Source organism: Corythoichthys intestinalis, chromosome 15 (assembly GCF_030265065.1).
Source record: "Corythoichthys intestinalis isolate RoL2023-P3 chromosome 15, ASM3026506v1, whole genome shotgun sequence".
Classification (NCBI taxonomy): Eukaryota; Metazoa; Chordata; class Actinopteri; order Syngnathiformes; family Syngnathidae; genus Corythoichthys; species Corythoichthys intestinalis.
In genome coordinates, this window is record NC_080409.1 from 3,890,912 (window position 1) to 3,905,798 (window position 14,887).

General features: G+C 41.8%; 1 protein-coding gene across 3 annotated transcripts in view; it reads right to left on the minus strand.

Annotated features, from left to right (window-relative positions):
• Window positions 1–14,887, minus strand: part of dicer1 (dicer 1, ribonuclease type III) — a 207,712-nt gene that overhangs the window by 45,566 nt on the left and 147,259 nt on the right. For all 3 annotated transcript variants that reach the window (XM_057859860.1, XM_057859862.1, XM_057859861.1), the window contains exon 22: window positions 13,786–14,488. In XM_057859860.1, the coding sequence (XP_057715843.1) occupies window positions 13,786–14,488 (703 nt within the window). The remainder of the gene's footprint in view (window positions 1–13,785; window positions 14,489–14,887) is intronic.

Sequence of the window (14,887 nt, forward strand, 5' to 3'; positions counted from 1 at the left end):
CTCCTCTATGGTGAATGGGGCGGTGCTGGGTCCAGTGAGGGGTGGGGGCTATTTCAGTGAAATTAAAGTATTTCGGACTGAAAGCGCAAATTCACTTCTGCCCTTTTCCGTCCTTCAGAGGCCACCTGTCCTCTCTTGACCCCATCTTCCTATTCCCTTTTAACCAGGTGTCCTCCTTGGGCCTCCGCAGTGGTCGGCATGCTGTTATCGCTGGTTGGTGGTGGGGTGTCGCTCTCTATAGGTGAGGGTTCTCTCCTGTCTTTGAGGTATGTGGGGGTCTTGTGGAAAGTGGGAGGAAGACGGTGGGAGTGGTGCAGATGGATAGGTGGAGGGATGGAAAGTCTCTTAATCTTAATCCTCTTCCTGTAGGCTGGTTGGCAGCAGCGCAAATGAACTCGGGGACCACCCCGGGTTCTGGGGCGCTGATGGTGTTCCATCCGCTAAGACTGCGGCAGGGGCGGCAAGGGCGGCCCCATACCAACTTAACAGCTACGGAACATTATACAAAAAATATACCTGTTTTAGCTGGAGTTTCTTTTTATTCCCCCACCCCCCAAGAAAATCAAGACATGTTTTTGTGCCGCTATGAGGAGTGTTGTCTGTCAGTTCATTGTGCTCCAGCGAGTGGTAGGATTTCATGATGTCAGCCAAATGTTTAACATGCCAGTGGAACATTCTATGTAGGTAGAGGCTTGCCCCCACCCCCAGGTTGTCTGCTCCATCTCTTCTGCACTCTAGTGAGGTCTCTGCTGCCTGAGACATTCACTCACCAACTTATACTTCGGGCCATTTTCTTGATGTATTCTAGGAGTTTTCGATGTTTCATTCTGTAATGTGGATTTGACACTCACCCGTAATCACTAGGGCGTTGGACTTACGGTGAAAACTTTCTGGTCTGGATATCTACGGCTTCCAACTCCTCCTTTAGGCAGTTTATGATCCCCGCTGAGTATCTGATGACTCCAAATGTATACATATTGATGGATTGGATCTTGTTCTTACCTTTCAGCTGACTTGTCAGGAGTGGCCTTACTCTCTGGAGGTATTTGACTGTAGCTGACTTTCCTGTGACCTTATCATGTTTTCCTTTAGTCTGCGGGATACCAATGTACTTGTAGTTGGCTTGGTTTTTGCCTTTTTTTGGGTAGGCCTACCCCTTCAGTTCTCATAACCTTGCTTCTCTCTGAGACCATCTGGCCGAACGTATGAATGTCATCTCTTTGTTGCTGTAGATCCTGGTTGTGTAGATCAGTTAGTGAATTTCTCTCTTATTTTTAACATAATTGTGGTCATCCACGTAACGTAAGTGGCTGACTGTTTCTACCACTTCGGAATTAGTACGTGTAGCCACTCAGATATGGTTTGGTTAGGGTTAAGTAGTGATAGCACATCTCCTTGGTACAGTATATGCCAAACTTGAATTTGAATTGGCCTCTATGGGTGTCCTTCTCATTGAGTTCTAGATGGTGGCTCGTGTTCCTGTTGTTCTTTTACATTTCCAGGCGTTCTAGTATCCATGTGTCGTAGGCTTTTTATCAGTCAAGCCAGTCAGTGCACAGGTTGAACTGTGTATTCTTACAATGCACTAGACCTGAAACGAATACTCGAGTAACTGGAGTTTAAAAATTGATCCGAGTAATTTTATTCGCCTTGAGGAATCCTTTAATTTTGCCAACTTTAAGCATCACGTTTTGCCCGGACTACTTTTAATGAGGGACAACGCGCTGACGTCACATACATTCAATATTAGGTTAAATGTCTTTTCTTACAGTCTTGGCCATAACCCTTTGTGGATGAGTGAAATTTTAAATTTATTCAGACCTATGTCCTTGATGGAGTACACCATTTTAGACAGAGATACAGTATTTATGGTTTTCATTCCCAGCATAAAGCCTGGCCACAAGTCTATACATAAGAGGTGGATAGTCATTTTTTTCTCCTAAAAGGATGATGTTAGAAAACGGAACAGTAACTTCAACTTGGATTAAAAAACAACATGAAATTGTAAAAGCTGCACTGCTCAAAGTCTGGAGGGAAAGTCAAAATAGCAAGGCAAGGTGAAGTTGGGCCATGTCTACACCTAGCAGGATTTTTTAAAACCGACGATCCTGCCCTAATACGTACGGAAAAAATTATTACATCTCCACCAGCACGTCTGTAGAAAAACAAGCTTCTACAGCCAACCGCATTAATTCGTTTTTAATGTGCGAAAAATAATTGTCATTAATAACCCCATTCTTCACATGTGTTCTTCAAAGTGAATCACTGCAAGTGTTTGAAAAATAAATGTATGCAAAAAGCACCAGATTAGCCTGATTAGGTCTTTAGATCCATGTACAGTATACTCCAAATGCAAACAGTGGTCTCATGTGTGACGTAGGAACAAAGTTTGTTGCAGTCAGTAACGCTTTCACAGTTAAATCTTCGGTTAGTAGTGTCAACATGATGGCGCTACTAACGTAGAATTTGCACATCTTCACTTTGGACGGAGTTTTGAAGAACTCTGGTTTTCAATGCCCAAAATGTGCGTGTGCGTGTAGTTGATAGGCCAAACCATGGAAAAAGTTCTTTTTGCTAAACACCCTGCTACGTGTAGACATGGCCTACGAGAAAGGGGAGATTTTCAGGCATATGGTATCATGCTACAGCACTTTCAAGTAACAATTGTACCTTGAGTTGATTTGTGAAAGCTGTATACAGTGGGGCAAATAAGTATTTGGTCAACCACTAATTGTGCAAGTTCTCCCACTTGAAAATGTTAGAGAGGCCTGTAATTGTCAACAAGGGTAAACCTCAACCATCAGAGACAGAATGTGAAAAAAAAAAAAAAACAGAAAATCACATTGTTTGATTTTTAAAGTATTTATCTGCAAATCATGGTGGAAAATAAGTATTTGGTCAAAACCAAAAGTTAATCTCAATTAGAGCGGAAACAAATACTCGAGCAACTCGAGTAACTCGAGTTTAAAAACTGATCCGAGTAATTTTATTCACCTCGAGGAATCGTTTAATTTTGCTCTAAGCATCACGTTTTGCCTGGACTACTTTTTAATACGGGACAACGCGCTGATGTCACGTGCATAGAGGAAGAAGCAATCAAAAAAATACCCTACTACAGCCAACAGCCGCTACAAACTACTCCGAGTTGCTAAAAACTAGCCCGCATGATGCTACGCAGAGCATGCTACGGTGGTAGCAGGTAGCGTCTGAAACGTCTCATAGATATCACTGTTTAGTTGAACTATATGCGAAATGACTGAGTCAGCGGCGTTAGTAATCAGACGCCATCTTAAAGCAGTAGACCTCTCAGCGCCAACAAATATGACTATTGTTACTGTCACTCGCTCACGTAACGGTAGCCCTGCAGAGGGCTAGGTTTCTATTAATTTTGACCACTGTCGATGTGTGGCTAACGTGTCTAACATACAGGCTTTATTTAATCTGTGAAAACATAGCGCTGTAGAGTGGTGAGGGTGTAAAATAAAAACTTAATAATCCTAACTGTCAATTTTAGCTTAGTAGTCATTGCTATATAAAACACCAAGTAGCACTGGTCCCTAACGTGCTCCAATAACAGGTATTATACTGTAACGTTGACAAAGAGTCACCCGCTTCGTTAGGTTGCAATTATTTATTTTTTTGGAACTTGTGGAATAACCAACACACGAATGCTGTATGCGCAGCCGATGCACGCACACCTGCCAGAAGGACAACAACAACAGGAAGGCACGTTTCTCGCTCTCCCGCACCTCCCTCACCTCCGCACGTCAAGCGGTGCATTCAGGAAGGCATGCAAATATCCCCGCCATATTATAACCTGATATGTTACAATTAGGGCTGTCAAAATTATCGCGTTAACGGGCAGTAATTAGTTTTTTAAATTAATCACGTTAAAATATTTAACGCAATTAACGCATGCACGGGACCACCTACTCATGCATTACCGTAAACAGACTAAAATGGCGCCGTTTTATGTATATTGAGTGCTAAGAGGCAGAGACAAGTGAGTGAACACCAGTACAAAGAGCCGGCTCTTTGAAGTAAACGATGAGTGCCGGCACCATCTCTTGAGAGCCGACTCTCAACATTTTCCCTCTCTCTCTCTATGTCGCTCTCTTTTTTTCACGTGTCTGAAGCGAGGTTTGGCAGTGGAGTAGAGAGTGAGACACGAAGAGAAAGGGGAGGGGTGAGGGGCTTGGTACTAGGTACTGCACACTGAGCACTTGCTCCATCGCATCTGCGCAGCCACAGACAGACACAGGAGGAGGAAAGGACGACACACGAACGAGGTTTGGATGCCTTCAAGATGAGGCACTCATTGGGGCCGCGCTACTTACTGGCATATGCTTTGGCATCTCTTCCACAACAATTATAACTATTGTGGTGAGCGACGTGGGGAAGAATGACAGGAGATAAACTTTTTCTTAGCACCCTGTATTGAACATAACGCAGAGACGATATACCATTTGCAGCCACCACTGAGTCATGTTGCCCAAAATTTTACAAATTTGATTAAAACGATAACATACAGAGGAGTTTTCCTTTTAATATAAAATTACTATAACTTGTACTCACATTTATCTTTTAAGAATTACAAGTCTTTCTATCCGTGGATCCCTTTCACAGAAAGAATGCTAATGTTAATGCGGTCTTGTGGATTTATTGTTATAATAAACAAATACAGTACTTATGTACAGTACGTTGAATGTATGTATCCGTCTTCTTTCCATTCCAACAATAATTTACAGAAAAATATGGCATATTTTAAAGATAGTTTGAATTGCGATTAATTGCAATTAATTACGATTAATTAATTTTTAAGCCGTGTAACTCGATTACAAATTTCAATCGTTTGACAGCCCTAGTTACAATACATTTATTTTGAACACGGAAAAACTCAAAATCCTATCAGGACTTAGTTTAGATTAACTTAAAACTAAACTAGAACTTAGAAATAGCTTGACACAAATGGAAATTCAATTGAAACACGTGGAAATAATCACTTTTAAGTGATGTGCGTTATCAAGGGTAATGGCATTTTTAGGTAAGAAATATATAATTATATATGTTTTTATAAGATCTAAAAGTTTTTTGAGTGAAAGAAGTGAATTAGTCTTTTCTTTAATTGTAGTCACATCTGAGATGCAATTGTTGGCTGTTTTCAACAATGTACATCGAAAATAAAGACATTGATTGACTGAAAGTGGTTCAATATTAGATGAAATGTCTTGTTTTCTCATGTATATTTATAATTGCTCTTTACCTAAAAAAATGTTTTATCTGATTACTCGATTAATCGAAAGAATTTTCAGTCGATTACTCGATTACTAAAATATTCGATAGCTGCAGCCCTGATCTCAATACTTTGTTATGTACCCCTTGTTGGCAGTAACAGAGGCCAAAAGTTTTCTGTAACTCTTCACAAGCTTTTCACACACTGTTGCTGGTATTTTGGCCCATTCCTCCATGCAGATCTCCTCTAGAGCAGTGATGTTTTGGGGCTGTCGTTGGGCAACACGGACTTTCAACTCCCTCTGCAGATTTTTTATGGGGTTGAGATCTGGAGACTGGCCAGGCCACTCCAAGACCTTGAAATGCTTCTTATGAAGCCACTCCTTTGTTGCCCTGGATGTGTGTTTGGGATCATTATCATGCTGAAAGACCCAGCCACGTCTCATCTTCAATGCCCTTGCTAATGGAAGGAGATTTTCACTCAAAAACTCTGGCTACATGGCCCATTCATTCTTTCCTTTACACAGATCAGTCGTCCTGGTCCCTTTGCAGAAAAACAGCCCCAAAGCATGATGTTTCCACCTCCATGCTTCACAATGGGTATGGTGTTCTTTGGATGCAATTCAGTATTCTTTCTCCTTCAAACACGAGAACCTGTGTTTCTACCAAAAAGTTCTATTTTGGTTTCATCTGACCATAACACATTCTCCCAGTCCTCTTCTGGATCATCCAAATGCTCTCTAGCGAACCGCAGACGGGCCTGGACGTGTACTGGCTTCAGCAGGGGGACACGTCTGGCCGTGCAGGATTTGAGTCCATGGCGGCGCATTGTGCTACTGATAGTAGCCTTTGTTACTGTGGTCCCAGCTCTCTGTAGGTCATTCACGAGATCCCCCTGTGTGGTTCTGGGATTTTTGCTCATCGTTGTTATCATTTTGACGCCACGGGGTGAGATCTTGCATGGAGCCCCAGATCGAGGGAGATTATCAGTGGTCTTGTATGTCTTCCATTTGCTATTAATTGCTCCCACAGTTGATGCCTTTACACCAAGCGTTTTACCTATTGCAGATTCAGTCTTCCCAGCCTGGTGCAGGTCTACAATTTTGTCTGTGGTGTCCTTCGACAGGTCTTTGGTCTTGGCCATAGTGGAGTTTGGAGTGTGACTGACTGAGGTTGTTTACAGGTGTCTTTCATACCGGTAATGAGTTAAAACAGGTGCCATTAATACAGGTAACGAGTGGAGCCTCGTTAGACCTCGTTAGAAGAAGTTAGACCTCTTTGACAGCCAGAAAGCTGTCCAAATACTTATTTTCCACTCTAATTTGGAAATATTTTTTTCAAAAAATTAAACAATGTGATTTTCTGTTTTTTTTCCCTCCACATTCTGTCTCTCATGGTTGAAGTTTACCCATGTTGACAATTACAGGCCTCTCTAATCTTTTCAAGTAGGAGAACTTGCACAATTGGTGGCTGACTAAATACTTATTTGCCTCACTGTATTTCATACATGACTTAATATAAACTTTGCACCATGGCTGTCTCAAACGGCTGAAAACTGGATGGAGGGCGGGAGCATCGTGGCACAAGTCAGAGCAAAGAAGCGCGAGAAAAATTGTGGAGGTAAGTAATAGAGAGCGTTTCGGCAGCCTCGAATGGCAGACACCTTCTTAAACATAAGGGAATGGTTCAGAAAACCACTCCATCTGTGTTTTTACAGGCATGCAAACTGGTTAGGGGTGAAAAAGGTGACAAAGTAACATGGACACACGGCATGCGCGGAAAAGTGCATTTCATAGTGCAACCAGAGACATCTCGAATTAAACTCAAGTAGATAATAATTTAACATATAAAAGTCTAAATCTCTCATCCTGAAATCAGAACATATAAGACGCATTAATTAGCAAATTATACAAAATCTAAATTATAATATGTACAGTATGTCCCATTTGCATTAAGCAGAGAACAGCTGTACAGCATAAAATATGAATTTACAGGTACAGTATAAATTCCATTCACTGAACTATTATGTGTTAGTTAGATAAAGAAAAAAAATTAAAAGTCTTTGAAAGCATCAACTGTAGTGATCATAACTTTATTTACATTCAACCAAAGCAATTAGTCCCATGGTCCTTAACTTTGATTGATAGGACATCATACTGGATAAACAGAAGTACACCTGTAGGCTGTTTTATGAACGGGGGTGTGTACGAACAGAGCGGGAATGGGGTACTTTCAAATGCGACCTGTAGCGGAGCTCTCCGGTTTGATAAACTCTCGATGGCTAAACAAATGAAACGACCTCCACAACAAGGCAAAACTCTTCCCTTTCTGTAATTATCGGAGAGTATAGAGGGGCCTTAAAGCAGAAATGTGAAGTAATTTTATAACATGCCAAATAGGGTCACAATTAAAGTAATTAAACATTGTCCAAAAATAAAGCATGAAAAAATAATTTATATGTTGTATATTTGACAAAATAATCGCGTTTCCGAAGTTTCGAGCCTGAAAGGGGACAAACCCGGAAGTGATACGTCACACTGGGAACAGCGATGGCAGCTCCATACATACGGCCGCCATACAAAGCCTTCAAACAATGATTCAAACAGCGATATAAGCGATAGATCAAGCGCAAGGGAGGAGATCCAAGTTTTTGAAGAGTTGGAGCAAGAAGAGGAGGTTGGAATTTTATGTTGGACCTAACATGTATTAGCCAGACACTAATCAGGATGCAAACAATGTGCCTAGACTACCTGACATGGAATTGATACAAGACCCATCGAGATTACAAGATTGTTAAGCTATAGGCTGTTATTATTTTCATGATTTGAAGATGCAGGCATTTGCACATAATTTTATGTTTTTGTCTATCTGATGACATTGTTAAAAAAAATAATAATCAGACTTCATGTTCATTTTGGCAGATCCGGCAGCTCTCGTGCATATAAAATAATAATATAAAAATGTTGGGGGGAAAGAAGGAGATGAGTCGTTGATGGCTTTCTCCACTTTATTGTGGCAACAATAAGAAAACAAAATAATTGCGGACTGCCACCACATTTGACCGCGGAGTTTTGCTTCTCGCTGATCTCCTCCTCGCCTCCTACTACTCCAGCGTCTCTTAAACGGATCGTGCATAGTGTCTTGTTATGAGCTTTTTGTTTACAAATGTATCGAACACACAACGTGCTGACAACTTTGTTTCTTTATTAACACATGGAGCTAACAGTACGAACACAGCTCGGGACTCTCGGCAGGAAGTGGCGTCTAATGGCGTGAGGAAATGTAGTGTTTTTTACACAAGCGAACAGATTCCAAAGCACCACTTCAGTGTTGTCCCAAGACTACATTTCCCATGATTCACTGCGTGAACTGCGCGCTTGCTGATTCGCTGCCAGACATTAAAACCAACATGCTTGTTGTTGTCACCTGTCAGCGGCTCTCGTACGTAAAACACAAACTAGAAGGCTATCAAGCGATCACCGTGAAAGAAACGCCGAACCGTACAAATGCTTGATGCATGAAGGTGGAAATACATAATACAAATACAAATAAATGTGCAAACTCACCGGCGGTGTGTGTCTCATACGGCAACATGACCGTGAATTATCGCAACGCCGACCCGCTTATATGCACATCCACACCCCTTTCCCGATTGACAGTGATGAACCCTTTCGGACAAGATCGTAGATGACCCACAATTTAAACACGCTTAACCTAGCAAACGCAACAACAACTATGACCGGGGATTGCCACGAGTTAACTTTCGGCTAACGTCGCTAGCTTATACTGTTCATTCCACAACAGTTGGCAGCTCCGCTTTGACAAAGTCATCATCAGTCAACTATCCAAAAATCTCACTTTTTGGCAAATCCTTGATCATAAGCAGACCGGTTAAGGAAGCAGGCATCTTCGACGTGTTTGGAGAAGAGAACACTACTCGATGATGGCGTGATATTCATTCGCTTCGTGCGAACGAAAGATGTCCATTTACATGCCCTGCTATCCTTTGGCCACTCATACGACTTTTCGTTTGAGTGAGAACAAAACATTCCCACACACCGTCGTGGCATCTTACCGAGAAGCAATGCAACAAACAATAATGTTCTATGCTGGACTTCCCTCGCATTTCCCGGTGTGACGTAATTTCCGAAGATTGCCGAAGAAAAGCATTTTCGTTGTCAAGGGTGTTGCTATGGGTTAAACAAAGAATCTGGAAGGGCTGCGTTAAAAAAAAAAAAAATGAAAATATGCTTATAATTGTTTAGCCATTAATATTATTCAAAAACATTCAAAAACACCTCATTTCTCATGATTTTTTAAATTTTTATTTTATTGTTAAAAAGCGCTTTACAAAGGGGCCTTAAAGTGCCCATGACACGAAAAAGCATGTTTATTTCATAATACACGTGGTATTTTATGCCCCTGAATGATATGGGCCGCTTGAATGTGTGTGGAAGCGATGGGTATTTTTATTTACTTTTTTGATTCCCGCGCCATGAAAATGAGTGACTTCCGGCTTCGGTCTTGCATTGAGGAGGAGGGCGCTGTGACGTGTACGGTAGAAGACGTCCTCTTCACGCTACAGTGTACTGTTTTGTATGAGGACGAAGGATTCAGCTGATTTTGCGGATTAATACGTTTATTTTTCGCATCACGCCAGCCAAACAGCTGCAGAAAAATCATTCTGTATGAGGGAGAGGCGTATGCGGCTTTTTGTAGTTTCAAAAGGTTCCCATTCACCGTGGATATTTACTGTGGGACCATTGGACTTACCAGGAAGTGAGTAAACATCTTGTTTTGTATTATGTCAAATACGGATACAGCGATTACAAAGTAAACACTACAAACTTCCTTTAAATGAAGGACTACTTACGTTTGATTATTGATAGGCATGTAAAAAGCTCTCCTAATGCTCATTAGCAGCAGCACGTTAGCTGCAGAACAACTCCAGCCACCCTCCTCCGGGGAACGAACTGTAAATTGCTCTCCGCCGGGCGGTTTGCCGATCCACGAAGACAATCGACAACCGGGGTCGTCATGTCAAATAATCCAGGATAGTTATGTGTGATTTTCCGCTTCGAAGACTTTGAAACATCACTCGGTTTGGGTTAGCATGTCGGCTAGCTGTCACGCCTTCTGGTTTGTTTACATTCTCCGAAGCCGGGGAAGGGAAATTACATATGTCCGATTTAGGTGTCATAAAATATCGTTCGGGAGGTGCAACAGTAAAGGTGAAGTCGACAGTTTTGACCATTATGGAGTAATTTTGCCATGTCGTCCTGAATAAATGCATTTTTATTATGTCATATTCCATTGAGCACAAGACTGTTATTTGTCATGACCATGCCATTTATTTAGCAATTGGGGAAAATACTTGGATAAAAAGAATATCCTGTAAAACTATTGAAGTAAAGAGACAGAAACAATGACATTTTGCCGCTCTCTTTGTCGCGTTTTCCTCGTTGTGAATAGTTCCCCCTCGACGGGCTGACTGGTCCTTCTCAAGCCATCTATATAGCTATTGGGGAAAAATACTTGGATAAAAAGAATATCCTGTAAAATATTGGAGTAGAGAGACTGAAACAATGACATTTTGCGGCTCTCTTCGTCGCGTTTTCCTCGTTCTGAATAATTCCCCCTCAATGGGCTGAATAGTAAAACCGATGAGCCCAGTCTACCGCTGACGTCATCCACCTGTTGGGGACGCTATAGCCCTGTAATGGTAGGCGTGGCTAACCGGCAGATTAAAAGACTAATTTCTCGTCATCTGTGCTTTGCTAAATTGTTGTATAGAGTCGAATCGTCTCAAAATATGATTCTAATTCACATAATAATGCCATTTAAGACTTTTTTTCTCGTGTCGTATGCTCTTTAAATAACTCGTCGCAACGCCAACTGGCGACAATTCAGATCCCAACTGACGTTCGCTAACTTTACTAGCAAAGCCCTGTGTGAAAGGCGCTAGTTAGCCCCTCCACAGTTAGAGCTACCTCGAGTAACTGCGTTCTACGAGGCGGTGAAATATCTAGGACTATCTGAAGTCAGTTATCAAGAAATTAAGCAAATGCTTGTGTTATAGACACCATTACAAGCTCAGGAATTGATCGAACGACACGATAATGATTTACGAAGACTATTATAGACCATCACTCAAACTTTTAGCAATTTTTGACATTGATCCCTTACCTTGCCGCAATTTCCAACGGGTCTGTGACGGCCCCTGGCCGTTTAATGGTTAATTTTCTGAGATTCTTCCAGTCAGCTGATCGTCGCCTCCACCAGCTGACTGCTTCCCCTCCCACTGTGACGGAAGCTGATCGACGCAGGACGGACTGACGACGTCGCCGCTGCTGATTGGCCAAGAAAAAGGCGCCAAGCTTCATAAACCTGCCGCTGTCAACGTTCTAGGAGGTCGCAATTTGGCAGCATTCTGTCGCGTTCCTCCTCGCTAGCTGTTTGCTCGCCATTCACGCTCGTTTGCATTTTGATCGCCAGTTTGATACACTCCCGCTTTTTCGGTGAGGTCTTTTGTGTTTATTCGTTATTGGATCGTTTTTGTTCACCACTGTAAATAAGAGCACTGAAGCAAGTAAGGGTAAGTCGCCATTTCTGTTCAACCTGTTTTCTCCTGTTTTGTATAGAGTAGGAAGTTAGGTTAGACCAGTACTTCTCAAATAGTGGGGCGCGCCCCCCTGGGGGGGCGCAGAGCAATGCCGGGGGGGCGCATGTGACCTCGGGGAACGTTTTTTTTTTTTTTTTTTTTTTTTTTTTTTTTTGCCGTACTGGAATAAAGTGTACTTGCACATCCACTCAGTAGGTGGCAGTGGCGCTCTCATTTTCAGAGTGCGCGCAGTATTTTTGAACTAAGGAAGAGCACTCAGCACACACAAACAACAGATATGAAGAGCAGTGTGCCACCGCCGTTTTCGAAAGCCGTTTTCCGACCTGACTCACTCACGCAGCGACCCACTGTCTTGTCCGGTTCTTACGTCGCCGCCCGAGAAGTGCCATTTTCGGCTTGGGATCGTCACGACGACCGCCCTCACCTACGGTTCTACCTCGGCCGCCGTGAATGCGCTTTTTTCGTGCCGTTTGCCTTTCAGCTTTGACTTTTAATACAGTGGGTGATGATGAAAGACCACTGTTTACTGTGTCTAAAAATAATTATAGCAGACAGCAAGAAGCCAAATCAATTAAGACGCCACTTAAAGACATTAGACCCCAATCTCATTGTTAAGCCGCTTGATTTTTTCAGTGAAAACGTGCCGAATATTGCCAACAATCGTCCTGCTTTGTCAGTGTTATATCAGTAAGCCAGTGAGCATTGTTAGCATGCTAATTGCAAAATAACTCCACACCATTGCAAAGGAGGCAAATACTGTGAGCAGCAAAAATAAAAACTGTCCTGTCCAAGCACACTTTTTTTCCCCTTTTATTCAGATTTGTTTTTTCGGTCAAATTTTTTGGCACATTGTCCTCATGAGTGAATGTTTCTAATCAATTTTAATTTGGTATTATTTACTGATTTTATTACATTTTATTTTTCTGTATCAAATGGTCAAAAATGTACCTTGAGTGTATTTTTTAGTTTGGATGTGAATTTTTTTTTTTTTTTTTAATTCAGGCAAATTGATGCACGTCAAGTATTCTGTTACAAAAAAAAACAATGTTAATAAAGTTATACTTTATTATAAGTTGATCTATGTTACTTTTTTCTTTATTAGAAAAAAAGGACACAATGTTAGGTAGATGCGTATTTATAATAGTAATTTTATAGACAAATGATACTATTTACAGTGGCGGCAGAGAGTTTGGGGGGGCGCGAAACATTTACGTCCTCCTTGGGGGGGCGTGACAGAAAATAATTGAGAAGCACTGGGTTAGACGCTGTCTTTTCTTTGTTCCTTTTACATGATCAGGGTTTAGTTAGCGGGTGGGGTTTAAGTGTAGTTCCTTCTGTTTGTTGTTTTGGCCTGGGCTTACCCTGAAGTCACGCTTCCTCGGCATTTTGTACATATTCATTGCGAGTTTGATTATTGTGTTAATAAATTTGTGTCCACTTGTACAGTTGTGTGGATTGTTTTATGTTACGCCTTTCGCGAGCCATCTTTGGCACGTAACAGGGTCTGGGCAAGAAGCTGGGATGGAGAAGGGTTCAGGCTCCTCATTGCTAATTGGTGATAACTGTGCTCCCGTCTCTCACTCTTAATGTCAATCATTTGTTGTCATGAGAAGAGAGTGGCGGTGATAGGTCTAGGTGAGTGTAGTTTTGAGCATTGACTACGGTTTTGAAGTTAACGGTTTCACTCGCTCGTTGACACCCCCCCGCCCCCCCCAATTTTTTTCTCCTCGGATCTACGTGATTCAGGAGAATGACCCATTTTGATTTCAAAACGGCAAAATTTCGCCGAAAGGTGGCAAGTTTGCATGCCTGTTTTAACCAGGTAATGACCATATAGCATGATTAAAAGCTCATCGAAGTGAAATTTGGATGCATACCACCCCCCTTTAGTTACCTTATCATCATACTTGAAATGAAACTACAAGACTCACCTTCTTGCTGCGCATGTAGCTGAGCCTGCCCTCATGGGCATCTGGATAGGTACAAAAAAGATAAGTGGTAATGGCATGTTTGAGGAACGAATCACCAAGCATTTCCAGCCGCTCTAGGTTAAAACCATCACTGGCATTGGAAAGGGTTAAGGCCTGAAGTATAAGACCCGGGTTAGGCCCCAGGATTGTTATGGAGTCCCCTGCCATTTTGCTGGGATGCAAAACAGTAGAATGATTTTGTGAAGGTGCTTTGTGAGCATTGGGACACTCTTCGTGCTGGCTGTAGGCTGAGGTAGTGGAATTCCTGTGGACCGTGCTCCTTCCTGGTGTACACTGAACCCTATGATGTGGAGGACATGCATCAGGATTCTTCAAGATGTGAGAGGGCTGCACAGGAACTGAGGTAGGGATTTCCTTTGTTTCAGGGTGAAGCAGTTCAAGAAAGTTACATTGAGAACATTGGCAATTATGTTTCTTAATAAGCCTCCCGTCTGAGAGACTGTGGTCAGGAATTTGAGTAGTGATATTCACAGAGTCTTTGCTGCAAGTGACGATGGCTTGGGAATGTTGGAGACAACTGTAATCCATTAATGAAATGCAATCGGGTGACTGGTGCTTTAATTGAAGGCCATTGTCCTCACTTAATGATATGGATATTTTGCTGTCAATTGATTTCTTCCACCCAAAGTCCAAGTTTGGATACCTGCAAGATAGAAAGAATATGTATATAAACACGTATATCCATTAGATAAATATATTTTCAAACAGCATTTCAATCAAAAGCTTGATGAAAGAAAAAAATGGTCATTTGTATAGGTGTTTAAGTTTCGGACAGGGTTGTTAAATTCCTTCGGTTCATATCAGTTGTAATGAGCAAATATGGCTGGGTTTGGTGGTTAAAGGGAACCACGGATAGAAAGACTTGTCGTTCTTAAAAGATAAATGTTAGCATGAGTTATAGTAATTTGATATTTAAAAAAACCCACTTGATGTTTTCGTTTTTATAAAATTTGTAAAACTAGTTTATTAGATTGCCATTGTTGTTGACGACGCAATGCATTCTGGGAAGCAACGTCATTGGGTGGCGCTGCCTGGCTTACAG